Source organism: Equus caballus, chromosome 24 (assembly GCF_041296265.1).
Source record: "Equus caballus isolate H_3958 breed thoroughbred chromosome 24, TB-T2T, whole genome shotgun sequence".
Lineage (NCBI taxonomy): Eukaryota > Metazoa > Chordata > Mammalia > Perissodactyla > Equidae > Equus > Equus caballus.
In genome coordinates this window covers 27,558,175-27,577,628 of record NC_091707.1, presented here as the reverse complement: position 1 = coordinate 27,577,628, position 19,454 = coordinate 27,558,175, and the positions used below count along the sequence as shown (strand labels likewise).

The 19,454-nt window shown below is 46.0% G+C and overlaps 1 protein-coding gene across 10 annotated transcripts in view; it reads right to left on the bottom strand.

Annotated features, from left to right (window-relative positions):
* RAD51B (RAD51 paralog B) overlaps nucleotides 1-19,454 on the bottom strand; it is a 672,310-nt gene that overhangs the window by 78,963 nt on the left and 573,893 nt on the right. For 5 of the 10 annotated variants that reach the window (XR_011432058.1, XR_011432059.1, XR_011432054.1 and 2 more), the window contains one exon: nucleotides 10,479-12,086. The exons of the other annotated variants lie outside the window; for them this stretch is intronic. Coding sequence is in view for 2 of the 5 variants with exons in the window: in XM_070249659.1 (XP_070105760.1) it covers nucleotides 11,917-12,086 (170 nt within the window). In the remaining 3 variants the exon portion in view is untranslated. Of the gene's footprint in view, nucleotides 1-10,478; nucleotides 12,087-19,454 lie in introns of those variants that run through there. 10 annotated transcript variants of the gene reach the window in all.

The following is a 19,454-nucleotide window of genomic DNA, read 5'->3' as shown; positions in this document are numbered from 1 at the left end:
GTTCCTTCCAGATGCCAAGAGCCAGATGTACACCCACTCTTCTCTCCCACTCCCTGAGCCTGAAGTCTCAAACTTTATTGAACTTATTAATAACCTTTGCAACTTGCAAAAAATGCATTTCCCCAGACTCCCTCTCCAGAGAATCTGATTCAGTTAGTTCAGGTTGGCCAGGAAATCTGCATTTTAAATAATAACTACTCTACCCACCCTTCTCTTTTCCCTTGGAAATTCAGATGTAATTTGTCTGAGAATCACACTTTGAGCAACAATCTCTATAGTGGAGGCACTGGTGTGCTAGTAAATGTTTAACAACCAGTTTTGGGGGGTAGAAAGCTTGGTTTGTAGCTTGCAGGTTTCTGTGATGTGAATATTCCCACCATGGTCAATACAAAGCTACCAACATGACATCATGATTTTGAAGTTGGGAAAAGGTGTGTGCAATCAATCGGTACAAGCTTGTGGGAACCGGGTCCAGCACACCACTGGGGGCAATGCTCCAATGCCTCCAAATGATGGTTCCTGGGCTCCGGCATAAAAGGGCCACTGTTCAGTCCATGATGTCACATCCCTTAGTTGTTTTTTTATTTTCCCCTAAATCCTTACCTCTTTGAAAGGTTTGTTTTGGTGACTGGTTCCCAGAGACCTTTAGGGGTTCCAAACGAGGAAGAGAGGAAACGAAGAAAGAGCTCCAGGAAAGCAAATGCAGTTAGTGTGGGATGGCAGCCTCAGCCACACTGTCAGCCTTGTCCAGCCCAGCTTTCAGCAGGGAGGAGGTTTGCAAACACCTGCTTCTGCCTCCGTTTGATAAGCTTTCTGGTCAACTCGCATAAACCCAATCCTGCTGACCTGGAGAATGATGAAAAGGCTGAGTGTTGGGGACCTGAGGGGATGAAAGGGGATGGAGGAGGACCATGGGGTGGTCATATGACCCAGGGTCACCAGTGGCTTAAGGCTTTCCCTTTGTCTCCCTGCTCTGGCCCCCGTTGGAAGGTTTTGGTGATTTCCTCCCGCCCCCGACTAGGCGAACAGATGTGGAAAGGTCTCGGGTTCCCGGGGCTCTGGACACAACCGCTTGTTGTTTCCCGCCTGCAGACGGGCCTGCCATCCCAGACAGAACAGCCACACAATCACTCACCACATAGCTGAGCCCAGTCAGGTGTGGCGCTCAGACCTACACTGCATTTCTGCCGCAAAAAGGATGTGTAAGCTAAGCTGAACCAGAGTGAAAAACAGCAACGCCCCTCCCTGCCCTGCTCTAAGTCCCCTTTACAGGAACACCGAGGGGCTTCAGGGGAGGCCACGTCCTTAGCTCTTCCATGGACAAATCCCCACGGGTGCCACGACCGTTTGAACACAGGCAGCCTTTTGGGCCTGCTGCTTCTCTCATCCCACATGGCAGGTACTGCCAACGTAAGTGAGATCTCCGTCCACTTCAAGCTTGGAGCTTGAAGGACCCTGCTACTCTGAAAACGATGTCTTCTGCTGTCCACTGGGCTTTCACTGCTTATTGGGTGAAAGGGAGAGAAGAAAGAAGTTACAAAGGAGAGGATGTGGGCGTTAGCTTCCTCGTTTACCTTGATTATTCAACTCTGATCGTCTGAGGAATTTTCAGAGCTTAGCTTCCTACTACCATCCACACACCTATTACAAGTGGGGCAAACAAAAGCATAAAAATACCCTGACCACCCTTACATAAAGAACCTGTCTCATATGTAGTCCATCCAGAGGAATAAGCTGGTGTCCAATGATATGTTCTCCAGCTTGTGCAAAAAATGGTGGCCATTACACTTTGACAAGAGGACCTGGAGTGTGTATGTCTTAGCATGGAACACATTCACCAATAAATACTACAAGTGATGAAATGACACCCATTTCCCTAAAGCTATGGTTCTCAAAATGAGGTCTATGGACCCTTGGGGTCCCTGAGACCTTATGAGGGTATCTGTAGGGTCAAAACTATTTTCATAACAATACCAATACCAATGCCTTCTTCACTATGTTGACATTTGGGTAGAACTGCTGGCCCCTGACGACTGTGCTGGCAGTCATACTATTCTTCACTGCCACAAAGTCACAGGACAAAAGGAAACCAGTTTCACTTAAGAATGTCCTAGATGAAAGTGTAAAAGTTATTGATTTTATGAAATCTCGCCCAAAGTACACGTCTTTTTATTATTCTGTGGGGCTATCCAAAAGTAAGCATAAATTACTTCTGGTGTATCCGGAAGTACAATGGTTATTTGGAGAAAAGACACTTTGAGGGCATCTGAGTTGTGAGCTGAACTAGTCACATTCATGAAACACCATGTTTACTCGAAAGGACCAAATACCCGTGGTTATTCAGACTTGGTTATTTGACAGATATTTTCTTCAAAATGAACAAAGTCAGCCTGTTACTTCAAGAAAGATAATTGACAGTATTTGTTGCCAAAATAAAAGCTTTCTAGCAAAAATTAGAATTTTTGAAAACCTCTGTCTGCCACAGTGAGCTTAACATTTTCCCAATACTTAGAAAAGTTTCTGATGAGATCAGTGGTGATATTAACAAATGTGAATTTTTAGTTTTCATCATGAAATATATCAAACTCGAAAGATCTGCATAACTTAGTGAAGCAATATTTTCCGAATGACCCATGCATGGTATTACAAAATCACGCATGGGAAAAAGATCCATTCAAAGTGTGAGACAGACCAAATGGATTTTAATGTAACTGAGTACGAAAAGTTCATTGATATCGTTTCAGATTCCACATTGCAACTAACTTTTAATAAACTGCCATTTGCTGAGTTTTGGTACAGTCTCAAAGAAGAGTATCCGCAATTATCTGAAAAGGCTATTAAAATATTCCTCCCTTTTCCAGCTATCTATCTATGTGAGGCTGGGTTTCCTTCATATACTTCAACCAAAACAACATTATCACAGCTGATTGAATGCAGAAGCAGATATGTGAATCCAGCTGTCCTCTATTAAGCCAGACATTAAAGAGACTGCAAAAATGTAAAACACTGTCTCTCTTCTCACTAAATTTTGTTCTGTTTTGTTTTGTAAAACACAATTATTTTTACAATAAGATTATGTTATTTTTAACTTTTTAACAAATTAACAAATTTATGAACTTTAATGAATAAATAAATATGTATTCATATAAATAAATATTAAGTGGATTAACAAATAAATATTAAATACTTTTCAGTTTTAATTTTTTTTGCATGTAAAAGAATTTTAACGTAATGAAGAATCAAGAATTTGGATTAGATAACTCTAGGCTTCTGAGACTTATCCTATTAAGTAGTAAAAGAACTTATTTGGTTATTGTATTTATTTTTTATATATATATTTTTATTGATGCCATAATAGTTTATGACATTGTGAGATTTCAGTCGTACGTTATTATTTGTCAGTCACCACATATATGTGCCCTTTTACCCCTTATGCCCACCCTTAAACCCCTTCCCCTCTGGTAACCACTAATCTGTTCTCTTTGTCCATGTGTTTATCTTCCACATATGAGTGAAATCATACAGTGTTTGTCTTTCTCTTTCTGGCCTAGCTAACATAATACCCTCAAGTTCCATCCATGTTGTTGCGAATAGGACGATTTTGTCTTTTCTTATAGCTGAGTAGTATTCCATGGTATATGTATACCACATCTTCTTTATCCATTCTTCAGTCAACAGGCACTTGGGTTGCTTCTACATCTTGGCTATTGTGAATAATGCTGCAATGAACATAGGGGTGCATAAGTCTCTTTGTATTGATGATTTCAAGTTCTTTGGATAAATACCCAATGGTGGGATAGCTGGGTCATATGGTATTTCAATTTTTAACTTTTTGAGAAATCTCCATACTGTTTTCCACAGTGGCTGCACCAGTTTTCAATCCCACTAGCAGTGTATGAGGGTTCCCTTTTCTCCACATCCTCTCCAGCATTTGCTGTTGTGTGTCTTGGTGATTACAGCCATTCTAACGGTATAAGGTGATATCTCATTGTAGTTTCGATTTGCATTTCCCTGATGATTAGAGATGCTGAACATCTTTTCATGTGCCTGGTGGCCATCTGTATATCTTCTTTGGAAAAATGTCTGTTCATATCCTCTGCCCATTTTTTGATTCGGTTGTTTGTTTTTCCCTTGTTAAGTTGTATGAGTGCTTTATGTATTATGGAGATTAACCCCTTGTCAGATATATGATTTGCAAATATTTTCTCCCAGTTGGTGGGTTGTCTTTTCGTTTTGTTCATGGTTTCCTTTGCTTACAGAAGGCCTTTAGTCTGATGAAGTCCGATTTGTTTATTTTTTCTTTTAGTTCCCTTGCCTGAGTAAATATGGTATTTGAAAAGATCCTTCTAAGACCACTGTCAAAGAGTGTACTGCCTATATTTTCTTCTAGAAGTTTTACAGTTTCACATCTTACCTTCAAGTCTTTAATCCATTTTGAGTTAAATTTTGTGTGTGGCAAAAGATAATGGTCTCCCTTCATTCTTTTGTATGTGGCTGTCCAGTTTTCCCAACACCATTTATTGAAGAGAACTTCCTTTCTCCATTGTATGTTCTTAGCCCCTTTGTCAAAGATTAGCTGTCTGTATACGCATGGTTTTATTTCTGGGCTTTCAATTCCATTCCATTGATCTTGTGTGTCTGTTTTTGTACCAGAACCATGTTTCTTTGGCTTTTTTTTAAAGATTTTATTTTTTCCTTTTTCTCCCCAAAGCCCCCTCATACATAGTTGTATATTTTTAGTTGTGGGTCCTTCTAGTTGTGGCATGTGGGACGCCGCCTCAGCATGGCTTGATGACCAGTGCCATGTCCGCGCCCAGGATGCAAACTGATGAAACACTGGACCGCCTGTAGCAGAGCGTGCAAACTTAACCACTTGGCCACGGGGCCAGCCCCCCAGTACCATGTTGTTTTGATTGCTATAGCTTTGTAGTATATTTTGAAGTCAGGGATTGTGATGCCTCCAGCTTTGTTCTTTTTTCTCAGGATTGCTTTAGCTGTTCGGGGGGTGAATTTTAGGATTCTTTGTTCTATTTCTGTGAAGAATGTCATTGGGATTCTGATTGGGATTGCATTGAATCTGTAGATTGCTTTAGGTAGTGTGAACATTATAACTATGTTTATTTTTCCAATTCATGTACATGGACTATCTTTCCAATTCTTTATGTCATCATGATTTCTTTCAATAATGTCTTATATTTTTCATTGTATAGGTCTTCCACTTCCTTGGTTAAATTTATTCTTAGATATTTTATTCTTTTGTTGTAACTGTAAATGGGTTGGTATTCTTGAGTTTTCTTTCTGTTAGTTCATTATTAGAGTATAGAAATGCAACTGATTTTTGTAAGTTGACTTTGTACCCTGCATCTTTGCTGAAGTTGTTGATAATTTCTAATAATTTTCTGATGGATTCTTTAGGGTTTTCTATATATAAAATCATATCATCTACAAACAGTGAGAGTTTCACTTACACCTTGCCAATTTGGATTCCTTTTATTTCTTTCTCTTGCCTAATTGCTCTGGCCAAAACCTCTAGTACTATGTTGAATTAGAGTGGCGAGAATAGGCACCCTTGTCTTGTTCCTGTTCTCAGAGGGATGGCTTTCAATTTTTGCCCATTGAGTATGATGTTGGCTGTGGGTTTGTCATATATGGCCTTATTATGTTGAGGTACTTTCCTTCTATACCCATTTTATTGAGAGTTTTTATCATAAATGGATGTTAGATCTTGTCAAATGCTTTCTCAGCATTTATTGAGATGATCATGTGGTTTTTATTCCTCAGATTGTTAATGTGGTGTATCACATTGATTGATTTGTGGATGTTGAATCATCCCTGTGTCCCTGGTATAAATCACACTTGATTGTGGTGTATTACTTAATGTGCAATCATGGTGTATTATTTAATATGGTAAATGATTTAATTATCTATCACTGCATAGCGAAATACTGCAAGACCTAGTGGCTTAAAACAACGATCATCATTTGTTATGCCTCAGAGTTGCTGTGGATCAGGAATTCAGGAGTGATTTCAAAGGGCAATTCTGCCTCAGGGTCTCTCATGAGGTTGGAGTCGTCTGAAGACCTGACTGGGGCTGGGGGATCTGCTTTCAAGATGCTCACTCACAAGCCTGGCCAGTTATTGCTGGCTGTTGAGAGGGGCCTCAGTTCCTTCTCTAGGTAGGTCTCTCCCAGTGTACTCAAAACATGGAGACTGGCTTTCTCCAGAGTAAAAAATAGAAGAGACCAAGTAGAAACCTCTGGTGGCCTTTATGACCTAGCCTCTGAAATCACACACCCTCAATATTGCCTTTCTCTGTTGGTCACAGAGACTAGCCCTGATTCAATACGGGGAGAGAATACACAAGGGCATGAATACCAGGAGACAAGGATCATTAGAGTCTATCCTGGAGGCCACTACCCCAGGATTTATCAATAGATACAACCCACATAAACAAAGGCTTTGCGAGGTCTTTAACAAATTTTAAGAGTATAAAGGACTCCTTAAACCAAAATATTTGAGAGCTGCTAGCCTCAAGGAATTGCTCCATATCTTAAAAGGGTCTTTGCTTCTCCTTCTCCTCCTTCTTCTCCTCCTCCTTCTTTTTCTTTTTGTCTTATTGCTCACAGGTATACCATCATTTAGGAAACTTCTTGCTCACTTACCCTCTAGGAGCTTGCAGACAGTTCCTTCTAGCTCTGTTTCTTCTGAACTTGAATTTTTGGGGGGCTCCCTTATGGGTTTAACCCTCTCTGTAAGCTTGGTTTGTTGGATCTTTTGCCTGGCAATGCTTGGAGCTCACTTCAGCTCTGGTCATTCTCAGATCCCGGCTCCCTGAACAGCCTAGGTCTCCAAAAGGGGGTTGCCTGCAGGCAAACTTGGGTCACTAGTGGGCAAAGAAGAGCGGTTCTGAGCCAAGTGACTGTAGGCACTGGAGAGAGAGCAGAGAACTAAACAGACCAGGATCCCTGCCCTCGTGGAGCTTACAATTCTAGAATGGAGATGAGAGAGAAACAATAAACATAACCAATATGAAAATTATGTAGTATGTTAGAAAGTGATATGTTATGGGGAAAAAAGGTAAAGTCAGGTTCCAGGGGGTGGTGCACCCCCAGATATGGAGAGCTTGCAAGGTTAACTGGGTGGTCAGGGTAAGCCTCAGTGAGAAGGTGACATTTTAGTGAAGACTTGAAGAGGTGAGGGGACAGCTGCAGCAAAGACCCTGATGTGACCTGGGTCTGGTGTGCTTGATGAAAGCAAGGAGGCCAGTGTGACTGGAGAGGATTGACTGAGGCGGAGGAGAGAGAGAGGGAAGATCAGCAGCAACACGGCCAGATCCTTTAGGGCCTTGATGGCCACTGTAAGGACTTTGGCTTTTTACTCTGAATGAGATGGGGGTCATTTTGAGGTCATTTGGGGGTTTGAGGCAGAAGTGGATGTGCTCTGATCTGGCTATTATGTTGAGAATATCCTGTAGGGTATACAGCAGTAGGGAGACCTATTCGTGGGAAGTAGGAAGAGCGAGACTGGTAGCAGGTTATCACAGTTGACCAGGGAAGAGATGCTGGAGGCTTGGACCTGCATGCTGGCAGTGAGTGTGGTAAGCATTGGTTGGATTCTGGATAGATTTTGAAAGTAGAGCCAATAGGATTCCCCAGCACCTTGGAAGTGGGTTGTGAGAGAAAGTCGCGTATCAAGGATGACTCCTTTTAGGTTTTCGGCCTAAATGGCTTAAAGTTTGGAGTTGCTATCACTTGAGAAGAGAAAGTTGCAGGTAGAGCAGTTTGCAGGGAGAAAAGACTTAGAAAGTTCCACTAGACACATTAAGCCCATGCTTTTCCCTGAGTTTTCTGTAAAACCCCAGTTGCATCTGCTCTCCCCGGTCCCAGGCACGCCTCCCCAGGAGCAGAGGTTCTGCCGGCTTGTATAGGCCCTTCTACTAACTGCTTTATGAAGGCAGTAAAGAAATTCACTCACTGTATGTAATTTTATTTGAGTGCAAGAATGTTCTTGAGTCTCTCACTCTTTTTTCTTTGTCTTTCTTATTGGAAATGAAAGAAAACAGCCAGGGGAGAATGGATCTCAGGTCTAGAAATCCTAGCAGGTAATTTGGGAGTTGAAAACAAATCTCCCCTGAAATGCATTAAGCAGGTGGAGGGGATTCCAGCTTCACTCTTAAACCACACCTTATCCTGGCCTGGCAAATAACTTCCTCCCGGCCCCAGGCAAATCCCAACTTCCACCCACCAAATGCCTGCAGTTAATAACCTTAAACAACAACAAAACCCCAAAGTGGAAAAAGGAAGACTGATCGGAGGCCAAGATACCAGAAGAGTGCTTGAGAACCTCTCTCGGAGAGCCGCACCCACACAGGGAAACTTTAGGCAAGAAAGCAGGAGCCCAGGGCTGGGGACTCAAGACATGCTGCCTTCAGAGCATCAGAGCAAGGTAAATATCTCACTTGAGTCAAAACAATTATTTTTCTTGATCAGGGTTCCCACTTGTGTCATTAGAACTTCCTACCACTAACCATGTTCAAACTCTTCCAAATGGCTAAAATCTCCAGAATCCATTACTGAGCCACAATATAAGTCATGCTGCCCAGTAAGTACAGCAGGACTGGAGATTCCAAATTTGGGTCTAGATAAGACAGCAGAGGGTCAGTGAGGAAGTTCTCATAGGTCCAGGGAGAATTGAGAAAAACAAGGATCATGTTATGCTGTGAGGCGTTCACTCAGCATGACTTATCATTCCCATTTTACAGATCAGAAAACTGAGGCTCAGAGAGGTTGAGTGACTAGCTCCACAGCTAGCCTCTAGCAGAGCTGGGACAGAGATTCATCTGATAAATCATGGTGACTATTTGCTGAGCACCTGTAATGAGACAGGCGAAGTACCCCGTGCTTTGTGCATAACTCGTGCATTTCTCGTGGGCTACTTCCTTTTTAAAGAAGTGAAACTGTCCAAGGGAACTTCCTGGCATGATGGAAATGTTCTGTATCTGCAATGTCCGATACTGTGATAGTCACCAGCCCCATGTGGCTATTGAGTGCTTAAAATGTGCTGAGTGCGATTGAGGAACTAAATTTATTTTATTTCATTTTGATTGATTTAAACTTAACCACATGTGGCTAGTGGCTACTGTATCGGATAGCACAGTTCTAGGAGGTTCAGTAGCTTTTCTAACAGCTTGTTAAGTGGCAAGGTGAGGGTCCCATCCAGGGGCTGACTGAACCCAAAGCCCATCCCTCTTCCTGTTCCCCTCTGCTCCCCGGTGAGGTGGCGCACTTTGCACAGAGAAAGGCTCTGGGAAGGAAACTGACCAGACAGTACACAGTCAGCCAAAACTAAAGGCCAGGTCTATAGTGGAGCCTGCTTCTTCCGAGTGTGTCTCGAGGCCCCAGTAGGCGGCCAAACACCTCAGCTGGAGGCTCGAGACGCTGCACCAGCAACTTCCCAGAGCCTACCAGTGGTGACCCAGCTGACTGAGGCTCCTGTGACTCACGGGGCCCAACCCTGCTGTTTAAGCAGAAGCATTTCCTTTTTTGGGGCTTAAGACTAATTGGTAGAGAGGTAGTGAGCTTCCAGGCTCAGCCTCACCCTGTTGAAACATGTAGCCCTCAAAGGTTTCAACTTCAGGCACCGCCCATGAGGCGCAGCTACCATCTGCCATGTGCTGAGCGCAAACATTTAACCCGAGCGGGCCATGGTCGCTTCGTCGGCTTCTCCACAGCCCGCCAGTGTGCCTCTCTGCTGCATGCCTCACTCCCCTGCTCCAAAGCCTCCAAAGACACCGGTGATGCTCAGAACAAAGGCCAGGGTCTTCCTTCCCTGCTCACTCCCCTGATCTTATGTACCACTGTTGTCCCCATCGCTCATTCTGCTCCGGTCCCTGACCTCCTTGTGGTTCCCCAACACATCAAACTTGTCCCTGTCCCAGACCGTTGCTCTTACTGTTCCTCTGCCTGGAATGCTTGTTCCTGGCATCAAACATGGCTTACTCTGTCTTCATTCAACCTCTGCCCAAATGTCACCTCTTCAGGGAGGTCTTCCTGACTCCACCCCATCTCTTTATAACCTGCTTCACTTCTTTCAAGGTACTTATCACTCACTGATATATGTGTACTTATGTATATTTGGTTGGTTGGTTTGCTTGTTTTCTGTTACACCCACTAAGATGTAAACAGGGTAAGGAGGGACATTGCCTTTTTTCACTCTGTATCTCCAGTGTCTAGAATAGAGTCTGGCACACAGGTGCTCACTGAATATTTGTTGAATGCACAATGAATCAATGAATGGATGCATGCATGACTGCTTACCGCAAGGAGGTGGGGAGCAGTGGGTAGGCTCAGGCTGGGCCCACTCTACACAGATCAGTGCGTCCATGATTTGGATGCTGAACCATGAGAAACCAAACCAGAGATTTGTTGGCTTAATTTCTTTTGCCCTGGGAAAGTTAAAGATCACAGATAATCCAAAACTCAGTGCCAAGTTCTCTGATTTATAATTGAGGAATTAGTCACACAGAGGTAAACAAGACCAAAGGACTGACAAGTGAACTGTAGGAGGAAAACGATGGGAAACAGACGGAGGGACCCGTACAATCCACACTTCTTCAGCTGGCCTGGGTTCCCACCAGCACTTGCTCAAACCTGGATCCAGAGAATCCTTGAGGATTTTCACTCCCAGAATCCTTTGGGCCAGGCTGCCCAGGTAGCTGTTGGGAGTGACGTGACTGCAAGGGGAGGCAGACTAGGTAAGCCCATCCCTATGTCACAATGATAGCATGCAGCCATCTAAAAGGCACACCCAGAATGGCAGGTGTTTCCCGAGGATGCCCAGGCTCACAAAGTTTCCTAAAAACCTGAATTTTGGGGGAAAATTTTCCTTTCCGTCTTTAATGTATCCTATAGGAATGTCTCTCTTTTATTCCACCTCTAAAAACTTTAAAGAAACAAAATTAGCAACGCCTAGAAGTGTCTGACACATAGGAGGTACTCAATAAATATTAAATGAATGAGAATGTTGAGGCAAAGGGGAACTGTCGGCTGGTGAAGAATGGTATAGTTAGGCAAGCCCTGATGGTTGGAAACCATGTCCTGGAACCCTGACTCTGGCTCCAAAGCCTTAGTTTCCCTATTGGTAAAAGCAAGGCCTGGACTAACTGCACTCACATTTCTCTCCCAGCTCCAGCACTCTAATTCTCTGAACATGGCTTCATGGCTTTATCGTGGACTGGGTCTTACTTGCGTCCTACTGAAAGCAAGGCCTGCTGCTCTGGAGACTATCCATTGTTTTCAAGTACCAGAGGTTATTTAATAGCAATTCTCCCAGAATATTTTTCATGTCTTCCATGAAAGAAGATTCTGGAAGGTAGCCATCATCAAAATAGGAAGTAAAGCCAGGCTGGTGTTCCATTTATCAGATTATGCAGGCTTAGCTAGAGTTCCTGTCATCCCATATGGTGATTCTGGGAGCTTGACCAGGTTTCAGAGGTTTTGTATTCAGAGCGGTAAGAAATCATGTCTGTGCTTGTGGGATTTGGGTACCTATTTCCCTCCTTTCCACGGCTCAGGGCTGGGGGTGCCAAGGGAAGGCTCTCGTGACTCTTCTCCTCCTCTCAGAGCTTCAGCGCAGCCGTTCTAGTGTCCGCAGAGAGCCCCCTCATGTAGGGACCATCAGAATGCCCAGCACTGGCCTGATTTGTTTCCCTGTCCATTTTATTTTAAGCTGCTTGTGAGTTTGACCATTTCCTTCCACTCTTAGAAGTGTCCCAAAGAACCAGTCCAGGAGAATTCAAACTCCTTCTCTACCTTTCCAACTCTTTACAGCCTTGATGCACCAGGAGGAAAAAGAGCAGGGTCCAGACCGGCTTCGGCCAGGCCATCCCTCCAGGCCTCAGTTTCCTCGGCCATGAGGTCAGGATGGGGTGCTGGCCGGTTGCTCTGCCTCTTCCACCCTTGTGATGTTCCCCCGCCCAGAGGCAGAGCCAGCCCTTTCCCATGAGGGAGTCACAGCTTGTATGTTATGTAACTTCCATAAAGTCAGGGGCTCTTCTTTTTCTTTTCTTTTTAATGTTCTTAGGTACTCTAGGAAGAGAGAAACAATTTTATGATCCCAATAACCAAACAACATAATGAAAATCATGACAATCCTCAGCCCAATAAAACCCTGGGCAAAAAGGCTCCACATTCTCAAACAGGACCCTGGGAATTCAAAGCTCTCTGAAGCCGTAAGTGGCCAGGGCCCTGCCGAAGGCCTCGGGATGCTGGCTGATGGCTGATGAAAGGCTTTTAACGCGCCACTGAAATTCTCTTTTCCAAAATAACCACTTTGAAACCTGTTAATTACAGACACACAACCAGCTCCAGCCCCCCATCAGGACCGGGGGCTTTCACCAAGGAGAGCCCAGCCCCAAGGCTGGCTGCTTCCAGGGCGCTACACATGCTTTGTGTTGGGTGAATTAGCTTCAGGAAGAGAATCCAAATTAATGAAAACCACATGGCCACTCCCCTCACCCCCAGCCTCCTACCCTACCTCCCTCCCCTGGAGACAGAGGCCAGTTCAGTCTAATTTGGTCCAGTGTTTTTGTTTCCTAAAATCTGTCTTGGGCTCTGGGCCATTAATAGGTTGCAGCTGATTGTAATCTACATGAATCAGAGACCTCGCTTCTTTGGTTTTAAGGAGATTACAAATTGTGTGTCCCACAAACGGGATGGAGGGGAAAGGCCCTGGGCAGGGAGAGGGTGGGGACAGATCCTGGAAGGCACAAAAACTCTGCTCTCCATTAAGCGAGTGGGTTTGAATGAGCCTGTGATCTCTCAAATCTGGGGGAGGGGAGTGAAAAGGAGGTGAGGGTCTTGGCGCTCTGACCCTGTGGCAGGAACGCAGAACCTGGGTCTGTGTAAACAGCTAAAATCAAGGATCTGGATGAGCAGAGAGGTCTCTACTCACTTACCTTCAACAAATGATTTTCTCACGTTTTTGCTGGGCACCTATTATGAGCTGAATCAGAGGTGAGCAAACCACAGCCCACAGGCCAAATCGGGCCTGCAGCCTGATTTCCTAAATAAAAGTTCTGTTGGAACATGGCCACAACCATTTGTTTATGTATTGTCTCTGGCTGCTTTAGGAGGTGTGGCTGAGACTCTAAGGCCTGCAAAGCCAAAAATATTTATTATGTGCCCCTTTATCGTAAAAGTGTGCTGATCCTTCAGCTGGAGAACTATTGGGCAGGCATTCCACTTACATGACAACAAAGGATAGGCTTAGGATCCGCTCAGTTCCCACATCATCCCACGATTTAGGTTCCTTCTAAAGATCATTCTTCAGGAAAGTGTCTTTATGCTCATGTAACCCATGGCAATAAAGAACAATGCCAAAATGATGCTGGTCAGTCAAGGGTTCAAAGTACTCGCTCTGACAACCCTACACTCCCATTTCACAGATGAAGAAACAGAGTCACTGCGACAAAGCAACTCACTGAAGGTCACATAGGAAACACCACAGTTAGGAAGAACAGGGCCTCTGAATCCCAGAAAGATCTCTGTCCATCAGACGTTGGTAATGAAGGGAGTTGGGGGGCTTTAACATAATACCACTCCCTCATGTGTGCTGCACTGGCCATTTTACAAAGCCTTTTCATGTATGGTTGTCCAAACAATCCAGTGATGGGCTCAGGGTGGTATGTCTCCTTTTTTTAGGTAAAGAAATGTAGCGCTGAGTGATGGGGATGAGAATCAGATAGGCCAGACCACATACCTCCCTTGAAAAGCACCTTTATCCAAGGCCCAGTGGGGGTACTCAGCCCAGGCCTTCTGGGCCCAGGGCAACCGTCACTCCATCAGGACCCCAGGCTACCCCCAACTCTCTAGTGCCTCTAAGACAGCCCTTGGGCTTCAGGAACTTCCAAGCTAGCAGGGGAAGACGAAGGAAGGGGAGGATTATGACTGCCTCACAGGCACAGCAATGGAGGGGCATGCGGTGCTTGGGGAGGACGAGGGAGGAGAACCCCACCCTTCCCTAAAAGCAAACCTGTTTGTAAGGAAACCTGAGCAAAGAACCTCTGGTGCAAATGCTGCTGGCTGGAAATGCAATCAGGCCCCCTTCCAAGCTGTTGGGGGCTAACTAATTGCTGGCATCCTTGTGGGGACAGGCAGGGAAGCCTGAGAAATCAGCATCCTCCCAGAGACTAGTCTTGGCAGGCAAACGGATGACACCAAGAAAGCTGCTGCCTTGGAGCAGCATGGGCAAGTCCAGGCCTCTTCCCACAGGAGCCTATTTCCTTCAGGGCCAGGCCCGGGCTCCAGGTGGAGACCCTTCCAGCCAAGAAGGACCTCCCCTGGGGCTGCAGTCACAGTGACCTGCAACACTCTGGAAGGTGGTTATGTTGGGCTATGAACAAAATAACAGATCAACAGAGTGCCACACTAGCTTGCATGAAATATGAACTCTGTGTAAAGGTCCCCAGTGAATAGAAGCCAAGAGTTCCTATAAAGGGTAACGGTCCCTCCTTCACTCTCTCCATCTCCACTGTTGTTCCCTGGTCCCTTTTCTTTAGCAAGCTTCTCCTTGAACTTTAGATAGTGCCTCAAAGGAGTTTCAGACTTCACTGAGGAGTCATGGGTCTCAATCTTCAGAACTCTGCTATTGTTCAGTGGTCTCCAAGTGACGAGGCTGTGAATTGCCTGAGGATGAAGGAGGGACTCCAGCTGAGCAGGGTATAGGTATGAGCAGGGTATAGGTATGAGAGTATCAAGCAAACTCCTATCACCATAAACAACTGAAGTCCTGCACTGGACCAGGGCAAAGCCTGGGAAATGACCCCATCAGCATCTTTGTGTCCCACCATCAAAGGGACTCTGTGCTCAGAAATAGCCTTGAGCAGGCCTTCGACCTTGGCCTGATAGGGGACAATGGATGGCTTCTCTGGCTTCTCCCTTCCAGGGAGCCTCCCAGCATATTGATTGGTACTCTTTTCTTCCACCAGCACCTAGGGCTGCGGGTGTAATCCTCAAAGTTCTGTTTTGTCTAGAATTGGTTTCCTGATAGGTTCAGTCAGGCTCTCTGCTCCATGGAACCCAACAGCCAGGAGATTTTTGCTACTGCTTCCTTGAGTCCAGACTAAAGGAAAAGCAAAGGCTCATGACTCTCAAACAGGTGTAGGGGAACTTGTGAGGGCGTTCAGACTCCTGATCTAGCAAGGACCTGAGCTGTGCTGAAGAGCGACGTTAGCTCTGGTAATGGCTTCGCGGCCCTTGAATGGAATGGAATGCACCATGGTTAATTGGCAGCCACTGAGCGTTTATTATGAGCTGGGTGCCACATGGATGAACACACTGGCAAGACAGACTCTGAGAAGGGCACACGCCAAGGAGTTTGTTTGTAGACTGCAGTTTCTCTCCAGATTGAGGGGTTCATAAGCGTCTGCCCACATGCATGCTGTGGTGGTGCTGGGCCCAAATCCCCAACTTCTCTGTGGCTGCCAGTGCGCGGACTGTGTGTGATCTGGGGCCCTCACACAAAGAACACAGGGCTTAAGTCAAGCTCTCCCCATCTGTGCCACCAAACAAAGGCAAGCCAGAAGAAAGCCGAGTGAGAAAGCCCATAAACACTTCCTGGGGCTGGGCTCGCACCCTAAAGCTCAGAGTGGAGCCAGCCAGACAAGTTCAAAACCGCAGAAACACACGAGAATGTCCAGCTGCTATTGGCTGAGCAGACTGGGTGCCAAAATGTCTTCAGAGCAATGAAAGAGGACAGACTTTTAAAATTAGAGCTCTACCTTCTCTCCCTCCCAGGCATGGAAGGGTGAGGATTGTGGATGAATACTGAAAATTGATTTCATTGGTCCTTCAAAAGACACAGAACAGCGACCCCTCCCTCTCTCCTTTCCTACCCTCTCGAAATACACTCTCCCTCAGCTCACCTCTGATACCTACAGCTTTGTTTCAGATCGTGTTTTGTGTCCTGTGTAAACAAGGGCTGGTAACTAGCACAGGAAATGAACTTCACAAGCCGTGAATGCGTACCAACCTGCGGTGTGGGGAGTTGCCAGATTTTTTTCTAACTGAGAATTTTCACAGACTCTCAAAACTCTCTCTCAGCTTCCCCTCTGCACACTTGAATACACGCACACCCACCATGCATGTGCACACCCCCAAACACAAAATTTCCCCTCAGTTTCCCCCAACACACGTGAGCAGAGATACGTGCTTATGCACAGACACTCTCCCATTCTCAAAACTTCCCCTTGATTCCCCTATATCTACAAATTTGAGCATCGAGGTGTGTGGGTGCTCCCTGTCACTGTCTCGGACACACACAGAACTTTTTGCCCCCTCAGCATACCCCCAGCACACAGAAACTCAGAGCCAAGTATGTTTATATTCCCATGTATACGCACACACACACACACACACACACACACACACACACACACAGAGCCACATTCCAACTGGCTCAGTCATAGCCATGACAGGCCTGGGTCTGCTTGCCATTGTTTCTCATTTGCCTCTAACGGGGCATTCATGTAGCAGAGAGGTTTACCATCCATTTTATAGCATTTACCCTGAGCCTGTGTGTTGGGGAGGTGGCTCTTTAAAAGTATGTGTGGATGGCAGAATGAAAACCAGGGACAAAGGCATCCCTTCCAATCTCCCGCTTGAGTTTCACACACTCACGAGCGCTGTTCTGGTTGACGAGGGATGTTACCCTGTCTGAAACCAGGCTGGGAGGATGGGGGCCAGCCGAAGAATTTCCGGAAGTCCTATCTCGGGGTCCTGCATTGCCGCCTGTTATTACTCCCATTTATTCTAAGCCCAGGCTGCCTGAGGGCAAACTGTGTCCTCTGTAGGCCTGGGTGGGAGGCACCAGCCAAATGAGCAAAGACTAATTCGGGTGGAAACTAAAGGAGATGAAAATGGGCCCCGAAAGACCACTCTTCCCCGGGAATGTTGGCGCACAAGAAGAGCTGGCACATCCAAGACTCACCACCCCTCCCCGACAGCAGTAAATGTTGCACTACACATGCAAAGGGACACCGTCTTTGCGTTGACAATAGGACCGGCTAATGTAAAAGTTCTTTTTTTTAAATTTCTTACAGCCAGATGGACTTAATGCATCTAAGAAACTGACAAACCCAGGGTGCTTACTGTGTGGGTCTGGGCAGATGGAATGCCTTCCATTGCATCATGCACACACCACAGTTTATTCACGGTATGCACAACCGGGGCTGGGCAGACTTCTCACTGTGCTCCATTGGACACCGGCAAGGGGCTGGCTAGAAGTATGTGTACTTACGCTCAGCCATTGCTTGTAAACTCTGCTCCACTTTCCTCCCCAGCAGAGTCCTTTCTTCAAATAAAATCTTATTAGAGAGCCCAGTGTGCAAAAGTGATAAAAGCAGAGTTGCCCTGGTTGCAAGGGGAGGGGAGGAGTTAGGGGGGGGTGTGTGTGTGTGTGGAGGGTGGTCCCATCTGCCCTGGTTCCATCTTGACCCTCCCCCTGGCTATACTTCAGGGACTCTCTGAGGGGTTCCTTGGATCCCAGTTTGAAAACCACTACCACAATGAGGGCCTCTTTTCATAATAGTTGTTGAACTTCAGTTCTCAAGAAAACACACAATGGCAAACAGCTTTCAAATTAGCCTTAATTTTACACACTACTGACTCAGGCTGCTGCCCCTACTTGGTGTGGTATACAGAGTTAGGGACCTCCTGCTGAACCTCCATGGCCCCACACAGGTCTGTAGCCCACAGATTGAGAATCGCTGCACAGAAATTAGGAGAGGAGCAATAAAGAAGACTGGGGTCCCAGCTGGAGTCACACTATGAAGGGGCTTCAGGGTCTAGTGAGGGAATTTGTGCCTAATGCTATTTGGCAAAGGAGAACCATTGACAGGCCATGTGCAATTATTATTATTATATTATCAAAGCCAAGTGACATGGTGGGATGTGAACTGACAAAAAAAGGGTAATTCCTTTGCAATGAAGTCCCTTTTCCCATCTCCAGCTGTCTGAGCCTCAATATCCCCTATGTCCACCAGGAGCATATCCTCCCAGACCATCATGGATGGGCGTCAGCCCAGACACTGTTTTGCAGCCTTCATCACCAGAGGTCTCATGGTCTGGTGTGGCACTACCTAAAGTGAGTAGCCCAGCCCAGGCCTCTGTGCCCTTGTGACTGTGGGCACCCAGCAACGTATGCAAATGAACATGTGCCTGAATTAAAGGACATGCATATAGGCAAGCAAAGCGGGATTTATACTGTATGCAGGCCCAAGTGAGGCCTAATTCCTCGGCTCTGCCCCCATCAGTCTGCCCCTTGCCCCCAAACCTCTCAAAGAAGAACTTGGTTTCATTTGCTGAGTCAAGAAACAGAGCTGGAGGTAGCATCCAACACGGGTTTGGGGAAAGAGGCTATGCTCCCACTTCCAGCTCTGTTGCTCTGTTTGCCTTGGGGAGACCTGCTAAAGCTTTTGGTACCCAACTCTGCGCATGCCTACAAGGAGGGTTACTGTTACCGTGTGTCTGCCGACTTTAGAGAGGGCCATGGAGATGAAGATGTAATTAGAGCCTGTGAATGCTTTGTGCTTCCTGGATGAAAGATAACGCTGGGAAGTTTTATTATCTACCTACTCTGCTTTTTTACTGTTCTAGGTCCCTTCTGTTTTTCTTTTTGGGGGTCCGTGTAAACTTTATGAGGTATTAATCTCAAAAACAGCCTCCTTGCACCTCAGAGCAGGGTTTTATTTGATGCCTCAGAGAATTTCTTTCCATAAATGGACCCTCAAAGGACTCCTCTTGGTCAGGGTGAAGAGGCCTGCATGCATTCAGCTGCTCAGTTCAGTTCAATTTAACAAATATTTATGGAACATCTACTAACATATGCCTAGCCCTGAGAGGCAGGGCAGGACTGGAAAGAGTGGGGAAGGTTATGAACTTTGAAAGCAGGCCACCTGAGGGTGGAGTTCCAGCTCAACAGTTCCATGTGTGTCCTCAGAGAGCCTCAGTCACCCCTCAGAATCACTGTTTTGTGTCCTCTAAAATGGAGATAATCCTAGCCATCTCATTGGGTGAAGCAATAAAAAGGTATAAATCTCCCAGTGAGTCGTGGGTGGGAGCTCAGCAGTTCCTAGCAGGCTCCCTCTTTAGGATCCCACCTCCGGAGCGGAGACAGAGGAGATGCCTCTATCCTCAGTTCTGCTTCTCCTCCCTGAGGCCCTCTGTCTGGTTCTTCTTCATCCGTCTTGGAAAGAATGCCAGCTGGTTAAACCCGCGGCTCTGAAACTTTCTCATCTCAGGTTCCCCCGGTGCTCCTGAGCAGCCCACTTCCTCCCTACACCCCCTCCTCCACCCGAATACCTCCAAGGCCTCCACATTACTATCCCCCTCCACCCTCCCTCCAAACCCATTCCCGAGAAGGAGAAGAACAGAACCTTCCCATTGTTTTGAGAAGGA